The sequence below is a fragment of the Eretmochelys imbricata genome, chromosome 5 (assembly GCF_965152235.1).
Source record: "Eretmochelys imbricata isolate rEreImb1 chromosome 5, rEreImb1.hap1, whole genome shotgun sequence".
Lineage (NCBI taxonomy): Eukaryota > Metazoa > Chordata > Testudines > Cheloniidae > Eretmochelys > Eretmochelys imbricata.
Genome location: NC_135576.1, coordinates 101,836,808 through 101,860,039, shown reverse-complemented (window position 1 = coordinate 101,860,039; position 23,232 = coordinate 101,836,808). Strand labels below are relative to the sequence as shown.

Below are 23,232 nucleotides of genomic sequence, written 5' to 3'. Positions count from 1 at the left end.
TTATCATGCAACCCTGTTTTAGTGTAAGTTTTCTCTCATATAGTTATTCTTGTTGCAGATATATTTTATGTAATTATTCTATATATAGAATATACATAGAGTAGATTTACTCTATGTATATAATTAACTACTGGAGAAAAGCAAATTACTTACCTGTAATTTTTGTTCTCTGATAAACGTAGACCCACCCGTCCTTCTACCTTTCTTTAGACTTTATGTGTTTTCTTTAGTTAAACAGAAATTTGATCGTTGGAAGCAATGACATTCTATTAGACCATCCAACCTCAAGCCATGTGATCTGTTTCTCTTCCAATGGTTTAGAGAGTCTGTGCTGGAGAAATCGCCACCCCTTGTGTGTTTGAGAATGTTGCTCTCTACCAGCAAGAATGGGGGACCTCTGACTGTATGGATCTGCTGGCTATACTTTCATATGGTGGGACTATGGAGGCTATTGCAGCCCACAAACTGCAATATTTCCTTTCTATATCTTGGGAATGAAGGATTCTGTTCAGTGTAGCTCCCAAGGAGCGCCCTGCATAAAACCTGTTTATTCAGTCATTATGCTGGGACATGGGATTCAAGCCAAAATGTGAAAGAAAGTTATGATACAGTTGCTGTGGGAGCCATAACTTTGAATTTCTTGACTCTTTTGCAGTTGAATTACCATCTGTGCACATTAACATAACATTTATATTAGACACATTAGAGAGTGTCTATGGTAATTGTAGAAAATTAGCATACCCCAATATACAGCTAGAACATCTTAAATGTAAATTTATATTTGTCTTCTTTATCTCTATATACTCTCATACGCTCAGGTGCAAAGAGCACCCATCAGTTTCTGCCATTTATTTCGGTCTTGTGCTGGTCTATTCAGGCTTCTGGGGGCTTGTCTACACTACTCACTGGATTGGGGGGCAGCAATCAATCCAGTGCGGGTTGATTTATTATATCTAGTATAGATGCGATAAATCGACTTCTGAGCGCTCTCTCATAGACTCCGGTACTCCACCAGAACGAGGAGCGCAAGTGGAGTCGATGGGAGAGCGTCAGCTGTCGACTTACTGCAGTGAAGACACCACGGTAGATTTAAGTACACAGTAGTGTAGACAAGCCCTGGGTGTCATGTTAATAGATTTGGCTTCTTGCTCTGTTATTATGCATAATGTTTCTCTAGGCCATCCTCTTTTTCTCTGTTCATGTTGTCTCCATATTATCATCTGATTGGAAATGGTGTTGGTGGCTTCCTTAAAGTGTGTCCTGAAAATGTCCATCTTCCTCTTCATACCATGTTTAATGCTTCAGATTGGTCTGCTCTTCTTAGAATTTCTGATGTTGCAAGAAACTCTTTTCAGTGAATTCTGAAAATCTTTTGTAGTTGTTAACTTTGGAATGGGTTGATCTTCTTATCAATTTCTGTTGTAGATTTCCGTGACTGTGGTTCATGAAGGAGGACAGACATGATGCCAGTGTTAAAAATTCATAGTTTTGTGTTAGTGCCAATCATGCTACTTTTCCAAATCTTTTCAAATTTATGTAAGTCGTGCTGCTTTTGATATTTGTTGTTTGATATATAGCATAGTGTCACCATCATTTCACATCTCAACCCCCAGGTAAAATGACTTACTTCTTCTGGTGTTTCTTTGTTGTTTTCTCCATCTACTTTGATGGTTGCTTTAGGGGTGTTGGATGGCCATATATTTTTGTCGTTCTCTTGCTGATGAACAAGCTAACTTGTTTTGCTGTGTCTGCCAAAAGCTGGGTCTTTTCTTCCATTAAATGATATGTTGATTAATCAGGACAATGTCATTGACAAAAACAAAGTCATCAAATTGTGCTTTATAATTTATCCATAAAATTCACTGCTTATCTTTTGTGGTTACTTTCCTCATGACATAGCCAGTGACGAATGCAAACAATAGTGGGGACATAATACAGCTTTGCCTTACTCCAGTTGTTGTCACTGCAGAGCATTGATTGATTTTGTCACCATCTTTGACAGCACATTCAACATTATGATATAGATCTGCTATTTAATCATTTTTGCTTGTATTCCCTAGTATGCCATAATTTTCCAAGGACTGTTTCTGTGTATACTGTCAGAAGCCTTCTGGAAATTTATAAAATTTATCACAAGAGGGGCTTTCCATTCTACACTTTGTTCTGTAATGTGTCTGAGAACAACAATATGGTCTGCACATTATCTCAGTGGTCTAAAACCAGCTTGTTCTTCTCCAAGTTGGAGATCTATATGTTTCTTAAAAGGTTCCAGGATGATGTTACACGTGATTTTCCCAGCCACTGAGAGTAATATAATTTCTCTCCAGTTATTGTAGTTGGTAAAGTCGCATTTCTTTGGCAATTTTACAATAAGGCCCCTCTTCCATTGGGATGGGTTCTTTTCTTCATTCCATATTCTATAAAAAACCCAAGGAAAGTCATAGAGGGCTCTTTCATAACTTTCTTTAAGCATCTCTTTGGTAATGTTATTCTCTCCAGCTACTTTCCCATTTTTAAGTTTACTGATGGCTTTTCTAACTTATTCCATTGTAATGTCTTCTAAATCAATATCAAGCTCTGGTGGTAGGTCTTCATCATGTATTTCTAATAGTTCACTTGGACTTAGTCTATTTAAAACAGCCTGAAAATGTTCTGCTCATCTTTTCCTTTGTTCTTGTTCCGTACTTAGTGTCTTTCCATTTGCATCTTTAGTAGGTCCTCCAATACTGCTAGAGTTTCCTATTAGCTGTTTGGTTGTTTTACACAAAGTAGTAAATTCACCTCTTTGGCTGGCATCTTCAGCCTCTTCATAGATTCTATCAATAAATGCCTTTTTATCTTTTCTAGCACTCCTTTTTATCTTTCTGTCTAGAGCTCTGTATTCTTCTTGCTACTTGTTTGTCTCTTCTTCTTGTCTTAGCATTCGTAAGTTTTTGCTTTACGCTTCTTTTTTCCACTGCTTCCCAAGTGCATCACTAGACCATCCATACCTTTTAAATTTCATTGCTATTAAGACTGTCTTTGCACTTTCTAGATACACTCTCTGATATCTTCTCACATAGTATCAGTTTCTTTGTTTCCTTCAGTTTGACTCCATGAGAACACTGAACTTGTTCTTCAGTTCAAACTGAAAAGCACATTTTGTGTCTGGGTCTTCTAATTTTGCACACTTGCTTCATGGCCTTTTTTTAACCACATTCTTCTTCTTTAACTTGATCTTCAATTTAGTGATACAAAGATTATGGTCACTTCCCATGTCTGTTCCCCTGTATGCACATACATCTGCCAGCGAGCTGCAAAACTTCCTTGAAATGCAGAAGCAATGTATCTGGTTCTTTGCAGTACCATCTGGGGAGTTCAGTGTCACTTTATGGATTTCATTATGCGGGAAGGGGGTGTTGCTCCACTTATCACTAGGTCATTCACACTGCAACTTTCTGCTTGTTGTTCACCATTTTGATTCATGTCCAAATCCCTGCCGCATTTGCCCATAATCATATCCAACCAATCATTATTACTTTATTACATTATGATTATTACTTCCAACCTTTACATTAAAATCATGCATAGTCACTGTGATATCATATTTGAGGACTTTGGTTAACACATCCTATAACAAATCATAAAAAACAATTTTTTTCTTTTCCAGGCTTTTCCTGGTTTGGTGCATAGCATTGTATGACTGTTAGTTTGAAGAATCTAGTCTGAAAACAAGTTCCAATAATTCCTTAATTTAACTATTCCCACTTGCTTAGTGCCTGCTCAGCTTCTTTCAACTTTGGAATTTCTGTGCCAGCTTCATGGCTATCATCTACTTTCCTACAGTAGATTATGATCTTATTTGTTTCTCTGAAATGTAGTTTATTTGAACCTGTCCGCCTACACTCACTGATAACAAGGACATCAAGATGATAGCTGTCCTTTTTCTTTCTTTCTTTTTTTAGCAGTTTTAGTAGTTTCATATATTATTCTCACATTCCAAAATCTGATTTTCATCACTGATCTGATCTTGACCAATGTACTTTTCAGGACATAGGCTTCCTTCTGGGTTTGACTAATGCCTATCATATTCTTCCGATGAAGCTGATGTCTTTTTGGAGCCTGTGGCACACCAATATGGCTGCCAGCATTCATTCCTGTACTATATTTGTTTTATGTGATGGGGTTACCAGCTCCATGCACAATCCTAGGTCCACAGCTCCTTATTCATTATATGGAACTATCCATATTTTTATTTACATCCACCATATTCTATATAGCTCAATGAATAGTCCCTTCAGAAATGGTTATATCCTGTGTAAGGCTAATCTACATTTCAAAACTTTAAGTATAACTTCTGACAAACATTTCTACCAGCTCAGACTGGCTAGTCCACAAAAAAGTCTGATGAGTAATTCTGAGTTTTATAATTATGCCCCTTTATTTCTTATGTGGACTAGAACTACAGAAAAATTAATAGGATTGCAAAGAAAGTCATTTCCCTCATTTTAAACACAGAAGTGTACTACCCCTTTACAGTCACTGTAATATATGCCAATATTTCTAATGTTAGATATCTGTGTGTGTGTTTTTTACATATATATATATATATATAAATTTATAATATTATATAAATTTATAATATTGTATCTATAATTTTGATTATTTCATGTATTTTCCAAGAATTGTATTTGGAAGAGAGTGCTTATAATTAGCAATGTGAATTAATAATTCAATCTTTACAGTTTACAATTGGAGAATAATGATTCTGAAAATAAAGTAAAAGATGATTAACACTCAAAAATTATAGGCTCAACTTGAGTGCACATTCCTGAGTTCAGATTCTTAACCAGCTTCAAAATTGTATAATTAGATGGCTGCTTTTTTTTTAAAGTAAAACATGACATTACAGGAAGAAAATTCATTGCGAGGAAAAAATATTTTTGAAGAAGACAGTATAAGTAAAAGTGGTTCTAAAACGAAAAACAACCCCTACATACAAACATAAATACAGAGATGGTGATCACCTAGCGAATTAGTAGTTCAAAGAAAATTCAGGGTCACGCAGAGTTAAGGTACTGGCTAAGGCATGATGGGATGGCTGGAAGGAGCACTAATTTATAGAAGTGAACAGATCAGAGTCTTGACGTTTACATAAAACCTAATAATAGAGTCAGCTGGGAATACATCACTCTCTGTGTGTGTGCATACACACAGTCTAAACTTAAGGGAGAACAATAACAAGATTTATCCTTTCTGTATCAGTGCATTTATTCACGATTATTATATACGTTTTCCCCAAAAAGTATGACAGTAGAAACTGAAGAATTTAAAAAACAAACAAACATAGTAACAGTATTTAGGTGCCCATAGTCAGTTGTTAGAAATTCAGCTGTGCAACTTCAAATTTATTTTAGTAGTAGCATTACAGTAATGCCTAGATTTACTGAATTCACAATTGGATAGCTGGTTTCTGTTCTGATGTGCTACAAACTACTCATTCTGTAAAACAACTTTTTTGTCCCTAAAGTTTTATTTTTAGTAGTATTAATTTTTTTTGAAAATTTCTAGAGGAAAATGGTACGTAAACAATAAAATATAACAGGGCATGCACAGAACTTTAGTAACTGGCATGCCTGGTGGTGTATTGTGATGCACAAGATTGAATGCTTCCAGTTCTCAGGAAGAGGTGTTACTAAAGAGTAGAACGCACATCCAGGAACTCCCTCCTCACCAAATATTTTTTCACAGGTTTTTTTTGTTTGTTTTATTCTGTATGATGCTGCAGTCTTCTTAGATTGGTGGTGAATTCTCACGGCTGTTTTTATACTTTTGAAATAATAATAATAATAATAATTAATAATAAAAATCCTAGCTCTTATATAGTGCTTTTCATGTATAGATCTCAATAGACTTTACAAAGAAGGTTGGAATCATTTTAAAAAAAAAAAACTTCAAAAGCTACTTTAGAAGCTCCACCCTCTCATGACAATAATAGTATAGCACAAGGATTTAAAAGCATTAAAATTTTTTAAAGTGAAGCTTCATAGCTTCTAAAGTGGCTCTGAATGACAAGGAAGAATCCCGAGGGAGTTCATGATGGCCAGAGTGTAAAGGTAATTTAAGCTATCAAGTTCTGGTCTGTGCTATTATCATGGCCCCATGTATTCTGTGATTCTGCCATTGTTTAAAAGCTAATAGATTGCAGAATCTAGAGAAGGATAAATTACCACTGAGCCCTTGCTCTGCTGATTTGTTAATAAATCAAGTGTAAGTCTTTGTTCTTTTAAAAGAACAATGTATTGTCATGGCCAGTAGGGCACTGCTCAGCAGCTGACCTGGTATCTATTTCCTGTTCCAGTCTCTTAGACTCTTTTGTTAAGGCAGAATGCTCAACCCCTTGTGAGGAAAGGGGAGTGGTCTGCCTTATGCACATGGACTCTTCTGAATAATTATAGAGTAGTGTTGACAAGTGCATAGAAAGTCTTGCCCATGCCTTGTTGTCCAGAAGGATAGTAATTTTGGGTGCCCTCACCCTGTGCTGTCTGGTTTCATGGTTTAATGTAGGCAGCATACACTGCCATCCAATTAACTCACCCTTCTGGAGGGCAGGAGGCAGCAGCCAGATTCTGGCACAGCTGGGACCAGGATTGCCAAGTTTCTAATCGTACAAAACAGAACAGCCCCACCCCCTTCCCTTGCTCCTTCTCCAGGGCCCCGCCCCCCACTCACTCCATCTCCCCTCCCTCCCTTGCTCACTCTCTCCCACCCTCACTCACTTTCACTGGCCTGGGGTTGGGGTTTGGGGTGCAAAAGGGGGGTGAGGGCTCGGAGTGGGGCAGGGATGAGGGGTTTGGGGTGTGGGAGAGGGCTTTGGGCTGGGGCAGGGGGTTGGGATGCGGGGGGGGCATGGGCTCTGGATTGGGGGTATGGACTCCGGATGGGGCCAGAAATGAGGGGTTAAGGGTAGGGGACAGAGCTTCGGGCTGGGGCAAGGGTTGCGATGCGGGAGGGGTGCGGGCTCTGGGGTGGAGTTGGGGATGAGGTGTTTGGTGTGCAGGAGGGGGCTCCAGGCTGGGGCCGAGGGGTTTTGAATGTGGAAGGGAAAGTGGGCTCTGGCTGGGGGTGTGGGCTCTGAGGTCGGGCCAGGGATGAGGGGTTTCAGGTGCAGGAGGGGGCTCAGGGCTGGGACAGGGGGTTGGGGTGGGGGAGGGGCTGCGGGGTTCCAGTGGCACTTACCTCGGCTCCCAGGAAGTGGTCGCCAGCTCCCTGCGGCCCTGCAGGCACCACCCCCGCAGCTCCCATTGGTTGCAGTTCCCGACCAATGGGAGCCAATGCTCAGGGCAGCGTGCAGAGCTCTCCTGGGCGCCCATGTGCCATGGGGCTGCAGGAATCTGGAGGCTGCTTCTGGGAGCTGCGCGGAGCTAGGGCAGGTAGGGAGCCTGCATTAACCCCAGGCCCCACTGCGCCACCGACTCGACTTTTAACGGCCTGATCAGCAGTGCCAACCGAAGCCGCCAGGGTCCCTTTTCAACCAGGCATTCCAGTCAAAAACTGGATGCCTGGCAACCCTAGTAGGGACACAGACAGGAAGAAAAATATCAGGTGCGCAGTTGCAGGGATATGGTGAATTCTGTGACAAAAAAGTTGAATTCCATGGCAACTTGGGAAAGTGCCAAATTGCTCAGCCAGAGAATTTCAAAGTGCCTCTGATTAAGATGATTGGGGCAGGTCACAATTCCCAGAGCTATTGCTTCATGTTCTCCGCAGATGCAGACAGATGACTCTGGATTGGGTTTAAACTCGGTTCACATTTTTGAGATTTTCTCTGCAATAATAATGTCTAAAAATGCAACTGAAAATCAATCAGATTCTGGGATGCAATCCTGCAACAAGGGGGTGAATTCTGCAGCAAATTCTATGGACAAAAATTAAAATTGCCAAATAGGGCCTGGTTTTGCTGAGGATCTGAAAGGTTGGAGTTCAAGCCCACCTGATGATCCATATTGGGGGAAAATACTTATTTCAATACTTAGTCATGGAAGTCAATTACTCAATGCTTAGACATTGCAAAATGCTATTGTCAGTGCATGGGTTGTGCACCAGTCTTATTTAATTTGATTGTATACTCATTTCCACAGTGTTAACATTGCACTCACCCAATAAAGAAGACAAATAAATACCTTTTTTTTTTTCTTTTCCTAAAGCCGAACAACAACTTACCCTTATACAGAAACCCAGATGTATAGCCAAAACACCGGGGGGAATTACTTTGATACTCAAGGAGGTTCTGCACAAGTGACAACAGTGGTCTCATCTCATAGTATGGTGGGCTCTGGAGGGATTCAAATGGGTGTCACAGGAGGACAACTCATTAGCAGCTCTGGAGGGACCTATCTGATTGGCAATTCAATGGAAAATTCTGCTCATTCAGTGACTCACACAATGCGGGCCTCCCCAGCTACAGTAAGTATTCAGAACTACATAAATTTTTAGAGCAAGTTTCCTGGTCCCTGTTGTGCTCTTTTATGACTATGTATGTTTCTTGTAACTGAAATAATGTGTTTGAAAAAATAAGTAATTTTGATCCCCATCCTGCAAACACTTATCAAGGTGCTTAACTTTGTGCATATGAAGAACTCCATTTAGTTCATTATGCTGTTCATGTGCATAAAGTTGTGTGCATGCTTGAGTATTTGCAGGATCAGGGCCTTAAATTGTTGGACATATGTTTTTATGCTTTCTGAAAAAGAAACAAAATATTACCTTGCAAGGAACACTTTGTTTATATAATTGAATTTTATAACTAATATCTTAACCCTACAGATATATGTAACTTCTTTGCATTCATTGCATTTTCTAAATCCAGTTTTGGTATTTATTTTGTATCATATCTCAAAATAGTCACCACTAATTCTGAATAGTTCCACTATATTAACTTTTAGTATTGTTCTGCTTGTTATTTATTATTATTATTTATTATTTCTGGTCATTCCCAATTATTATTTTATATTTCTGGTAACTCCCAAAGACCCCAATCTTCTGAGGATCAGAGCCTCATTGTACTAGGTGTATTAAATATAGATACTAAGAAGCATTCTGTTACCACAGTGATGGGTGACCTTAACCTATATAGACAAACAAGGCAAACATAGTCCTTTCCCTTAAGAACTTAGTCAGTCCTGATTCTAATTAAGAAAAATTGGTTTATATTTACTGTATCCTTGCTGAATAGCTCTAGTGTACATTTTTTACCTACTCCTTGAGGAAATTCTGCCCCGATTATGGACATTAGAAATTAAAGGACAAGTGAAATTATGGAAAGTGAAGTAGAAAGAGCAAACTGAAAAATGTCCTCAGGAGAATAATAGCAAGATGGAGCATGACTAAATAGTATTTATATATTAGTGCAAAAAGTTACTAAAAAACTAAGGGATTTTAGTTTTGGAGACAGCTGAAATCAGTAAAAATCAACAAATAATATGTCAACATTTGAAGCCGCATGCATTTGAAATGATGAGGCCATTACTGTGGCATCAGATAATTCAAATGATCTTGTAAAATAACAATTAATTGTATTAATATAATCAAGGACTAAATGCAATCTGGGTTATTAAAAGTAAAAGGTGATATTTCCCGCTAACATTGAAACTGCCGTCACTATATGGTATTGTAAATTCTTTTATTGAGGACTGTTATGAATGAAAAGAAAAAAGGTAAAGAACTCTGAATCATAGCCTAAGTCATGTTATATTGGAAAATTAAGAGAACAGAGATTCAGCCTGCAGCAGGAGTTTTTATATGCATGTTTTTTGATCACTAAAGGAAAAGGATTATATGTTGTAGCATTTACAGTATTTTAACTTTAAAAGGTGGTTCTTAAAGGAGTATCACTGATAAATCAGATTTATTTAATTAAAAAATCTCTGATCATATATTTTTCCTTTTCATGGCTTTTATATAGAACATTTTGCATTAGTTCCTTCTATAGCCCAATTCAATGAAATTGAAGAAATTCTGCAGTTTTGGTCTTACAGCCAGTTTAGTATGCGTCCTAGGATTAAAAAATAGGTGCAGAACTAGAGTAGTTTCCTGTAGGCAAAAGTGAAGAGAAGGGTCAACTCCACAACAGATGTTTCTAGAAAAAAAATTAAATGGCAAATATTTTCTTGTGTTCTCTTAGCTATTATTAATGGCTTTACGTTTGAATAATAACGTCCCCTCTTTATAACCCAGTAGCAAGAAAGCTACCTGATCCTACCAGCACAGATATAATCTTGTGTTTAATAGGATGATGCCATTCTGATGCCGTTCTGTTACCATATAAAATAATATGTCATAAGTTCAGCAGTCTGAAGTGACAGCAGAATAAAATAAGTGGAAAAGATGAGCTCAGCGGGGGCAAACTGTTGATTAAATGTAAACAGCAAACATAATTGAAAAAAATATTTCAGAAAAGTGAAGAATACTGGACTTGCATTGAAATCTGATATACTTGAAAATTTTTACTAGTCTGAAAGTCCCATGTTAAATTTTGCAACTGAAAACCAAATTAGAATTTTTTTCCCAAATATGGAGAAGCATGTCTCTATATTTACAAAGGATTTTATAATATAATCTACAATTCAACAATTGTATTTGCCAGGTTAATTTTTGCTTTACATAAGACACATTGCCTTTGAAACAATGCGTCTTTTAAGAGCATAGACAGTTTAAAATGTGGTTTTTCCAGCAATTATAATTTTAACACATTAAGACAAGCAATATTTTTTCTGTGTTTTGTGATCATTTTGAACAGAAACAATTGGCTTGCAAAATAAAATATATTTTTAAGGTAAATATCTATCTCGATTCCCCTGCTCTTGCTGTTTGTGTTTTAAAAAGTTGTCTTAAGCATATAGTGTGTTCCTGTGTACATTACCGTAGCAGGTTTGTTTTAGGAGTGCAGAAAAAATACTTTGTATTTGTAAAATTGCTCTTTTATCACTACAATAATATTTCTCCTCTTCCCCCATGTTCAGAAGGTACCTTATATTTGTTTGAGTGTCTGGTTAAGGAAACTGAATAAATTGCAAATGCATTTCTTGCTGCTAAAATGTTAAGCAGGAAATTGCTAAATGGTGTATGAATTTTTTTTATTACATTGGGCACTTGGTATATATGGGTTCAACTGATTACATACAAGCGTTTGACTGAAATGTAAAAGGTTCAGCTCAAACTGTTAATTGATCTGAAATACCTACTGAGTTTTAATTTTACTTGGAAATTAATAATATACCAGCCAATCTTTAGCAATAAAGTACAGTGTTTTTATATGCATTGCTGACTCAAGCTCAGATAGCTAGAACTCATTTCACTTGTGACCCTCATCTTAATTGCATCATCATAACGCTTTTCTATACTTGTCTAAAGAATTCTTTTGAGTGATCTAAATAACGTGTATCAAAGCTGTTTGTCATTGTGATAAATATGCAGCAAAGTTTTTCAAGCCTTTTGAATGAATTTATATAATTTTCACAAGGAGACAAAGGAAATGTAAGCAACTAAAATTTTGCTTATTGCCATTTGTGTGCGCACATCATAACCTCTATCACTTTTGTCATATCTGTATCTAATTCTGTTTTGTCACTTGCACTAAGCAACTTTATTTGCTGTCATTCATCCCCATTCATCAAATCACAAAGCTTCTGTAGAAATTAACAGTTTAGTTTTATTAATAAAATTTTAGCTAGTCCTGATTTTAAAAAAAGATTAGATAGATAGGTTTTGGTGTCAAAATATGACATTAAAGGGATACTGTCAAGTTAAAAGTCAATTTTTAAAAAAAATAACCTGTGTTACTCACAGTACCTTAGATTATTAGAAGTGGGGGGAAAAATCTAAAAAAATCCAGTTTATTTTTCTTCAGATTTGCTGTCTGTTTACTTATTGCGCTCTTCAACAAAAACAGACTATCATTGACAGTTTTTCTTTTATTTTTGTTCACTTTCACTTTATGCTTCTTCTCATGTATCAGCATAATCTTGAGATGTATCATAATCATCATCCATCATGGCAAATCCCAAAGGATGTAGCCTTCTTGCAGATCTAGCTAAATCATTAAGGTAATCTGGCTGGATGTTCAGTTTATGTTCATCATTGGCGATCATATCACATCATCAAAGCTTTTGGCAACCATGTGATCACCAGTTGTCTAGTGGCATTCCTTGGTACACACTTTGCTGGTTTTCTCCTGTAATGTTTGAGGACTGTTTAAATAAAATAAAATCATATTTTGTTTTGGATCATGAAAATATATTCATATTTGCTTTTGTAAAACTTTTACAAAACAAATATTGAGTCCACAATACTTGACAGTGCCCTTCTCAGGTTACAGCAGGAATTCCGTTAATTACCAGTTGTGAACTTTTCAGAATCTCTCTTTCATAAACATACTTGAGGGATACATTGGCATGCATGAGGAAAGTTTGTTAGAATTCATGTTACTCATTACATTTCCTCCATTGGCATTGCTTATTTCCATCAAACACTTAGCTCTTCTGTTTAGCTGTAATAATTTGCATTTTCCTAGTTATTAAGAATAGTTTATTGTACTAAAAAACTTATGGCAGCCAGACCAGAGATGCAGCAGTAGTGTGTGATGCTGATATGAGGGTAGGCCAAGTTCAGTTGAGATTAATAACATAGTAAAATTGGTACATTTGGTTTGAGTGTTTGGACAGGTCAAGAAAAGACTCCAGTTGCATTGTTGCAGAACTCTCTTCCTGTTACTGGTTGATTGTTATGCTGGTATTTACAGTGATATTGAAGAAGGTTGCATGTTCCATCCAAGGTGGTAGATGAATGAGGTAGGAGTTGCTGAGGGCTGCAGAGGTTCAGTAAAGACAAGAAAGTAATAGGAATATCAACAGCCTCTAAATTATAGAACCTGAATCTCCAGATTTCAGAGTAACAGCCGTGTTAGTTTGTATTCGCAAAAAGAAAAGGAGTACTTGTGGCACCTTAGAGACTAACCAATTTATTTGAGCATGAGCTTTCGTGAGCTACAGCTCACTTCATCAGATGTATACCGTTGAAACTGCAGCAGACTTTATATATACACAGAGAATATGAAACAATACCTCCTCCCACCCCACTGTCCTGCTGGTAATAGCTCATCTAAAGTAATCCTCAGGTTAGGCCATTTCCAGCACAAATCCAGGTTTTCTCACCCTCCACCCCCCCACACAAATTCACTCTCCTGCTGGTGATAGCCCATCCAAAGTGACAACTCTCTACACAATGTGTATGATAATGAAGTTAGGCCATTTCCTGCACAAATCCAGGTTCTCTCACTCTCTCACCCCCCTCCAAAAAACCAACCCCCATACACACACAGACTCACTCTCCTGCTGGTAATAGCCCCGCAACCTGAAGCAAATACTCACCAACAACCACATACCACACAACAGAACCACTAACCCAGGAACTTATCCTTGCAACAAAGCCCGTTGCCAATTGTGCCCACATATCTATTCAGGGGACACCATCACAGGGCCTAATAACATCAGCCACACTATCAGAGGCTCGTTCACCTGCACATCCACCAATGTGATTTATGCCATCATGTGCCAGCAATGCCCCTCTGCCATGTACATTGGTCAAACTGGACAGTCTCTACGTAAAAGAATAAATGGACACAAATCAGATGTCAAGAATTATAACATTCATAAACCAGTCGGAGAACACTTCAATCTCTCTGGTCACGCAATCACAGACATGAAGGTCGCTATCTTAAAACAAAAAAACTTCAAATCCAGACTCCAGCGAGAAACTGCTGAATTGGAATTCATTTGCAAATTGGATACTATTAATTTAGGCTTAAATAGAGACTGGGAGTGGCTAAGTCATTATGCAAGGTAGCCTATTTCCTCTTGTTTTTTCCTACCCCCCCCCCCCCCAGATGCTCTGGTTTAACTTGGATTTAAACTTGGAGAGTGGTCAGTTTGGACGAGCTATTACCAGCAGGAGAGTGAGTCTGTGTGTGTATGGGGGTTGGTTTTTTGGAGGGGGGTGAGAGAGTGAGAGAACCTGGATTTGTGCAGGAAATGGCCTAACTTCATTATCATACACATTGTGTAGAGAGTTGTCACTTTGGATGGGCTATCACCAGCAGGAGAGTGAATTTGTGTGGGGGGTGGAGGGTGAGAAAACCTGGATTTGTGCTGGAAATGGCCTAACCTGAGGATTACTTTAGATGAGCTATTACCAGCAGGACAGTGGGGTGGGAGGAGGTATTGTTTCATATTCTCTGTGTATATATAAAGTCTGCTGCAGTTTCCACGGTATACATCTGATGAAGTGAGCTGTAGCTCACGAAAGCTCATGCTCAAATAAATTGGTTAGTCTCTAAGGTGCCACAAGTACTCTGAATCTCCAGACAGTCTCCCCATACTCAAATACATATGCACTTTCCCTGTGATAAAAGAGAATTATTTTACAAATATTTTTCTGATGTCAAAACTTAAAACAGTTTATTTAACTACTTAACAGTAAGTGTGTTGCAATGCCTGTTAGCCAATGAGAGGCTCCCGTTTGTCAGTTCTGCTGCTTCTAACAAGTTTCGGGATTGATCAGCAAGTAATGTGGTGCCATGCATAAAAGGCATCACCAAACGCAAGCAGTCTTCCACTCACACTGCTGGAACATTTTTCGTAGTGTAGATCCTTTAGTTCAATCAGAAAGTACATAAAATTAAAACAAAGCAAATAACTAAAAATATTTTGAATCCCCATACTTATTATTTATTGTTTCTGGAATCACAGTGTGCTAGGCACTCTCCAAACATAAAAGGAGGCATGGTTCATATCTGAAAGAGCTTATGCTCCTTATTTAAAAAAAACAAAACCACACCAGCTAGGCATCTGAGGGTAGGAGAAAGGGTATTAACAAACAAAGAAGGTGGCCCAATGGTAGTAATACACCATGTTAATGGCACAATTAGAATTATTTTAAAAAATATATAAACTTATAAAGTGTCATAGTTTTATTTTATTCTGGGGTGGTTGTGTTTTGGGTGATGGTTTGGGATCAGTTTTAATGTATCCAAACAATTCAGCCATTCCTAGGTGAAATAACTTTTTTTTTTTCTTTTAAGTTGGCAGTTTATAGCTGTACACACTAGGGGAAGGCAAACTGATTCAGATAAAATATTTTGTCACAGCTTTTTTGGAGTGTTTTTATAGCCTGAACTGAACTTCTTTTCTTTCTCACTTCTGATTTCTCTATGGGACTGAACCCAGCAGGGCTTAAATTCTGGGAGATAATGACATTTCCCTTTGGGATTGAGGCATACACAAAGCCAGATCTACAAGTCCATATGTGAGAGCTTGAAGATTTGTGTTTCTGAGTGTAGTATACTCTTAGATATATTAGCCACAAACTGTGAAAAAGCCAACAGCAGTGAAACCCAATGGAGAGTTTAGGGTCTTTCTGCAGAAGAAGGGAGAGAAAGAACTGGCACACCCAATAGATTGCTTAATGGAGGATTTGAGGGGAGTGATGAGCTGGCCACCCTTTTAAGATGCCAGTAAAGGAGAGTAGATAGCCACTAGTCCTCTTCCCAGAAGACTGGATTATGTCAGGTGGAAAGCTTAGGCCTATTGGGGAAAGTTGTCTGGCTGGAGAGGAGAAGCTAAAAGTTTGAATGAGTTTTTGAAAAAAAACTTAACTTTTTAGATGCTTATCTAAACCCCAAACATTCTGGATATTCACCCATGCCTAATATGTTAAGTATGTACATGCCTTATATAAAAAATGATAATATAACAAAGTTTATATTAATCAGTCAATATGTATATTCGTTTGTGGTTTCAGACATATTAAGGATGTGCAATTGCACCAGGTTTTCTGTCCAGTAGCAATTATAAACTTTTGATTGTGATTGATCCTGCTTATTTTTGTAATTGAATTGATCAATTTTAAGAAAAATAATAGGTTTTTAAGGCTTATTTATATTTTATTTTAAAGTAGACACTCAGAGAAGACTCCAGAGACAATCTTCTTCAGAGAAGATTTTTTAATTTATTTTTATAATTTGTATTTCTTTTGAGGGTATATTTAAAAAGCTTTTGGTATACCATGCTTAGAATAATTCTGTCTCTCCAGCTTCCATTTCTTTTTTGTCTACTTTAGCAAAATTCATTATAATCTGTTAAAGGCTCCACTACTGCTGTGGAGAATCCTGACAGAATCTCTCAAGTTTAATTTTTCTGTCTGTTCAAGTCTGGGCTATTCTCTCTTGAGATGATCACTGCTGCTTCAGGCCTCTTTGATCCCAGGTCAGCCTGTCATACTAACTCACCTCACTAGCACCACTTCCTTTTAAAAGAACAGTTGATGTATATTTCGTGCTTTAAAGGAGACAGTTTCACAAAGATAAAAAAAATTGAGCCAGATCAGCTGGGAGGAATAATGTAATCAGGAAACTGTGAATGATAATTGGTAATTCTTTAAGAACATTTTACTACATGCCCAGAATCAAGGAAGAAGGCCATATTGACTTACAAAAACATAGCCTGGTTTAGAAGGGGTGTGAAAACAGCTATAATTTTTTTTTTTAATATATAACCAATGGATGAAAGGGGAAGTTCTTAGTAATGAATATAAATCAGAAGCTAGGAATTATAGAAAATTGATAAGGGAAGCAAAGGGACAGAAGGAGCAATTTATGGACAGCAGCATTAAGGACAGTAAGAAGGAATATTTAAAAAGTATATTAGGAACAAAAAGAATCCTAACAATGGTATTGGTCTAGTGGAAATGGTAGAATTACCAAATATCAATAATGATGCAGAAAAGGCAAAAGTGTTCAATAAACATTTGTTCTGTATTTGGGGGAAAAACAGATGATGTAGTCACATTCATTCCACTAGTATCTCAAGAGGCTGTTAAACAGCAGCTACTGAAGTTAGACATTTTAAACTCAGCAGATTCAGATAACTTGCATCCAAGAGTTTTAAAAGAGCTAGCTGAAGAGCTTGCTGGATCGTTAATATTGATTTTCAATATGTCGTGGAACACCGGGGAAGTATTAGAAGAAAGCTAATGCTGTGCTAACTGATAGGTCTGACAATGTAATCATCAAATGGGTGTGTTTCTGGTGGCATCTTGCAGGGATCGATTCTTGGCCCTACACTGTTTTACACTTTCATTAATGATCTGGAAGAAAACATAAAATCATCATTGATAAAGTTTGCAGATTACACAAAAATAGTGGGAGTGATAAATAACTAAGAGGATACAGAAAAATTTGGATGTCTTGGTACGTTGCGCACAAGCAAACTGTGCATTTTAATATGGGTAAATGTGTACAACTAGGAACAAAGAATATAGGCCATACTTATAGGATGGGGGACTTATTCCTGGGAAGCAGTGACTCTGAAAAAGATTTAGGGGTCATGCTGTAAAATGAGCTGAACATGAGCTCCCAGTGCGATGCTGTGACCAAAAGGGCTAATACGCTCCTTAGCCGAATAAACAAAGGGCAGCTTGAGTAGGAGTAACAAGATTATTTTACCTCTGTAATTTGGCACTGGTGCGACTGCTGCTGGAAAACTATGTCTAGTTCTGGTGTCCACAATTCAAGAAGTATGTTGATAAAGGAGAGGGTTCAGAGAAGAGTTACGAGAATGATTAAAAGATTAGAAAATATGCTTTATAATAATAGGTTCAAGGAACTCAATCTGTTTATTTTAACATGGAGAAGGTTAAGGAGTGACTTGATTACAATCTATGATTACCTACATTGGGAATAAATATTTAATAATGGGCTCTTCAGTCTATCAGAGAAAAGTTTAACAAGAGCTAATGACTGGAAGTTAAAACTAGACAAATTCAGACTGGAAATAAGATGTACGTGTTTAACAATGAGAGCAAATCATCATTTAACCAAGTGTCATGATGGATTCTCCATGACAGATCATTTTTAAATCAAGAGTGGATGTTTTTCTAAAAGATCTGCTCTAGGAATTATTTTAGGGAAGCTCTGTGGCCTCTGTTATACAGGAGATCAGACTAGATGATTACAATGGTTCCCTTCTGGCCTTGGAATCTACGTATCTATGAAATACTCTAACTCAACCAAAAGTCACAGGCTTGATGCAGGAATTATGTGGTGAAACTCTATGACCTGTGTTATGTAGGAGGTCAGACTAGATTATCATAATTTAACAAAAAAAAATTGTTCTTTAGCCTTGTCAAAATTATGTCATTTATTTTGTAATCAGACATTCTTTTCAACACTTTACCTGAATAAAAAGGGCTTGCATTTCTAAAACAAAAACAACTGTCTGAAAGAGAAATGTAATGTTCAAGATTAAGAAAAGTACCTTTTTAATTAATGTTGCAATAAAATTATTACTGTAACAAGGGAGAAGTTAATTTTGCATGTGTGCTAGTAAAGTCTAATACATGACATCTGAAATCTTTTTTATTTCAGTTCATATGTGTATTGATGAACCCTACTGATGCTTGTAAATTAGACTGGAAAATCTGTGGGTAGTATGGTAATAAGGCAATGTGTGGGGGGGAGAGGACTCAATAAAAATTATCTATCGGGAAAAAGATAAGTGTCTTTAAACTTACAGTTAGTTTTGAATATGCCATGTTTTTGTTTTTTCCATTTTACAAGACTAATTCATTTCTTGCTATTTTTACTGCACATTGAGTGAACATGATTATCTGTCCTCTTACTGAACTCTAAAAAAGGGTGTGGGTGTGGGAAGGTGTTTCCATGAAAGCTTTTCTATTTTACATCTCATTGCCTCTGTCATTTCCAATGTTTTTTCTCTGCTGTAGCCACAGTTACACTTAATACAGAACTACAATTACCCTGTAATTTTACTCAATAACGCTACTACGGAAGCAGCCAAAAGTGACATTAAGATCCAAAGTTATGAAAAAAAGACTGGGTGGGGGTCTTTACACATATGCATTAGGAATAATACTGCTGTATGTTTAAGGGGTGATATATAATAATAATTTTCATCTTAAAAGGTAAAATTATTCTGAATAAATTAGAATATTTTCTCAGAGCTGAAACCTGCACTATGTGCACACCCAAACTTCCATCAACTTTCCTGAGATCTTTGGATGTGTCAAAAATGCTATGTCAGGGAAGAAGGCTAAAATCCAGCCACCACTGAATCTAATTGCTAAACTCCCATTGAATTCAGAGCATGTAGGAGTTCACCCTAGGTGTTTGGGTGCACAAAGAGAAAAAATGTTGCCTCGAGTTCATATCTCTGTCTTCAAACTATGCAAGGGGTTTTCTCATATCCTTGGGAAAAACTCTTCAGGACCTCGGGTGTGGGTTGTATTTCCCCACCCCACCCTCTGCGTTTGGTTAAAGATACTGAATGTTCAGAAGGTTTTTATATTTGCATTGTGACTTAGAAATAAATTTTGTGCTTGTTTTATTTCTTGAGCAGAGAGGAGGGTGAATTGAATTTTCTGAGGGCCTGATCCTTCAATGTGTATAAAAGCAAAATGCCTCCCAAAGTTACTGGGAGTTTTGCTTTCACAGGGACTCCAGAATCAGGCAGTTAATAGAATTTGTTCAATAACCTGGACTGAAGTTTAAGCAATTCCTGTTGAACTTTAAGCAATCTATCAAAGTTTCTCTGGTCAGCCTTTTATTACTATCTTGTCTTGAGCCCTTTTTTTAATGACATCTATTATCAGATTGAAATGGCGATTGAGACACTGCAAAAGTCTGATGGTCTGTCCACTCACAGAAGCTCTCTTCTCAACAGCCATGTAAGTTGCCTCTTCTTCATGTAAACTAATCTCCTGCTTTGTCTGCATGCTTAATCTGTCTCTAAATGCCTGTTTGGTTTTATTGATATTTTATTTTATTTTATTTTATTTTTTTGGCCTCTCAATCTTCCCTTCTCAGTCACTTGTAATCTTATACAGCATCTCCCATGGCTATGTTTTGTCAGGTGAAATGTCACTAAATACATATATATTATTGAGTTAGTTTCTTAGGTTCTGCATTAAGTCCACAGGTGTTACCACATTCTGAGTTTCACAATAATGTAATTGTGAAAATAATCATTGAAAAATTCTTAATTATCCAGGGGGTTGGTATTTGAGATAAAATTAGCCTCTAAAAAGAATCTGGGCACTGTATAATAATTTTTTGGGGGTGGAGCATGCAGTATGAGTATGTAATATCTTTTGGATTATTTTAGAGAATGGCATTACTTTATTTTGAATAATGAATTTATTGAAAATGACAAAAGAATGCTGAAGGTCCATAAAGTGGTGTTGGTATTTCTGTTAAATGACTTATACAAGATGTTGCCTCCATGGGCTGAAAAAATGAAAACAATTGATTACTCTGAAAGCTGGAGATATGTTTTGCTCTTTGTGCCTCTTTATTTGGTCTGAATTTACAAATCCTAAAAAAAAAGAATCTTCAGTAAGAATAACTTTTGCCTAAGGTGGGTGTTCGTATAAAAACAGCATTTTAAAATATAGTGGTAAAGATATTAAATGTAACTTTTGTATAGAGAGGGAAAAGGGCCCAAAGCTTAATCTCCAATTTACTGTATAAATTATAAAATGAATTGCCAGCCCAAGTTTTTCCAGAAATATCTTTCCAGCTGGTAAAAGTTGCTTTATTTAAATTATATTATTTGGCATTTGTATATGTTCCCTCCTTATCACATATTAAGGCTACTAATCAAAATGATTCTTATTCTCTGATCACACTTTTTTATTCTTCTACCAAAAAAATGGAGAATAGGAAGCTAAATCTCAATTTCAAAAGTTTATTTTTGTACTATCAATTGGTTTCATGACAGTAGACACAATAATTTAGAAATCAAACCAAAGCAATTATATATTTTGTTCTGAAAATGTCCCATAATCGGAACCTGAAAAACCAATAACTTTGTGTGAAAGTTTCCCATCATGATGGCAAGAAACAATAAGGGATTGATTCTAAAACACGTGAAAGAGAAAACAACTTTAGAAACTGCTAAAATTGTGGGAAGAGAGATTGAATAGCATCAATGTGATTAAGACTTTTAAATTCTATCTTGGATGTTAAAAAGAAATGTTGTTTTGAAGATAGAAGGCTGCCTAGAAATTGCATTATCAGGGTTAATTAAATACCATTCTGAAGAGATCATAACCTTGGCAAAGGGCCAAAGCATGTTAAAACTGGAGATACAGAGAGCTGTTACTTTGTCTTGAATCCCATATGGAAGCACACAATCCTTAACATCATATCTAAGAAGAGCTAGATGATAGGCTGTTTACCTTGGGTAACTTTATTCCATTATTTACATATAGACGTATATAGTTATATGCACTATTTACAAATACCTTTCTGCTAATAATATTTACATGTACCCATTATACTATGTCACTACTTTTCTCTTTTGTTCCTTTAATTTGGGCATTATTTCAAATTTTAATAAAAGATCAGTATGTAATCAGGATAGGGCTCTGTCTTTGATCCTGTATAGGACACACAAACGTATTTCTTTGACATGATAGTCTTGACAGCCCCAATCACCCATATAAGAAGTTGACAGAAAATGGTTGAATTTATTTTATAGTTTGCCTGTTTTTAAAACTGTATTTATTTTGCCTTCTGACTCAAATTTGTGTAACATGGAAGAAATGTAATATGTTTTTTTGTTTTCTCCCTATTTCTCAAACTACCCTTCATTTTGATTTCCAGAGGTCTGAGCCAAAGCGCATTAAGTCAAAGTAGAGACACTTCTGATATAAATGGGCTTTAGATCAGGCCTGAAAAGCTGTGAATTTCATTAGAATTACCTTTTACATTACAAATGTTCTATTCATCCATGACAAAAATTTAAACTCTCAAAAATAATAGTCTGCTGACTTGGCTTTCTATGGTACTATACCTCCATTGTTAACCATCCTGGAGTGTGGTTGCCTCTATTGATGCTTGCTCATTTTTCATTTCTCCTCTACTTTTTTCTTTTTCTGATTTCTTTGTGCATGAGGTTGACTTGACTAATCAATTTATAATTGAATGTTGTATAAACATCGGAGTTTTAGTGAAGCCAGAGTCAATTTGCCAGTTTTTACCGTGTAAACACTTCATACTTATCCATCCTTAAATGCTACTAATACTATTAGTCAACAAGCTAGTATTCAAATCCTGAACAGCTCAGGTGTCGAATTCTTATTCTGCATTGAAGAAATATGTTTACAATAGCTGTATAATGTTTGTAGATTATTTTCCTTTTAAAATTACATACAGCCTTGGGCACTCTTCTTTCCAGCAATCTAGCAAATAATCACTTGATGCCTTTTGCCACTGAAATACATCCACCCTAGAGCAAAAATCCTTGTTCTATGCTTATCTTGGATTATGCTGTGCCAACATTGGCTAATGCAAGTTATAGTTGAAATAATATCTGTCAAGAATTCAGATCATTAGTAAAGTGCACTTAAAATGAATCCTAATAGGTTATAATCCATCTGGAAAAAAACCCCCAAATGTTACATTTAGAAGTTAATTGGGAAATGCATTTTTTGTTTGTTTGTTTGTCAGTCAGTATTTCCCTTTGGGGAAAAATAAGAATAGTTCACCCTTCTTAATCTATCCTGATTAACGGAGATTAAATGCAAAGGTTGAAAGATGTAATTATCTTGGTTTCTAGCCTCAGATATGCTTATGTCAGTTCATTAGTGAAATAAGTAGTGTTTTTTTAAATAAACCAAGGTAAAGGTTAAAGTTTCCAGTGATATTTTTTTTCATAGGCTTTATATCAGAATGGTAAACAACCAATTTAAAAGACATTTGTGAACACTATGACTCAGTATTTTTTTAAATAATGATTTTAGATCTACCAGCTGAAATAAGGATGATAAACTGCTCTGTTTTATTAGATTCTATTTAAAGTGCAAAATTGTCTAAAAGTCTGGCTAACAGCTCTACATTGTGGAACCATTTAAGTACGTCAAACACAGAGACATTTCTTCTTGTGGGTATTTGCCTACTTGTCATTCATATTACCTGCTAGCAAGTTAAAACAATAGAAGCCATCTCAGCTCATATTTTAGAACATAAACTAAAGAATTACAATTTTGTTTTCTATTTTGTTCTCCATGGAAAAGGAGAACATGAAGATAGCCTCTAAAAGGTCTTGGGTGAATTGTTGTTCTCGTTGCACTTGGCAAAGTGCACATGACTCTGATTGAAACGGAGGTGAGAGTCCAGTA

The 23,232-nt window shown here is 36.6% G+C and overlaps 1 protein-coding gene across 6 annotated transcripts in view; it reads left to right on the top strand.

Moving 5' to 3' along the window:
- The window catches only part of RFX3 (regulatory factor X3), a 252,819-nt gene that overhangs the window by 167,340 nt on the left and 62,247 nt on the right, over nucleotides 1–23,232 (top strand). For 5 of the 6 annotated variants that reach the window (XM_077817624.1, XM_077817628.1, XM_077817623.1 and 2 more), the window contains 2 exons: nucleotides 8,187–8,445; nucleotides 19,702–19,776. In XM_077817624.1, coding sequence (XP_077673750.1) covers nucleotides 8,187–8,445; nucleotides 19,702–19,776 — 334 coding nt within the window. The remainder of the gene's footprint in view (nucleotides 1–8,186; nucleotides 8,446–19,701; nucleotides 19,777–23,232) is intronic. The other variant, XM_077817625.1, reaches the window with a different exon arrangement.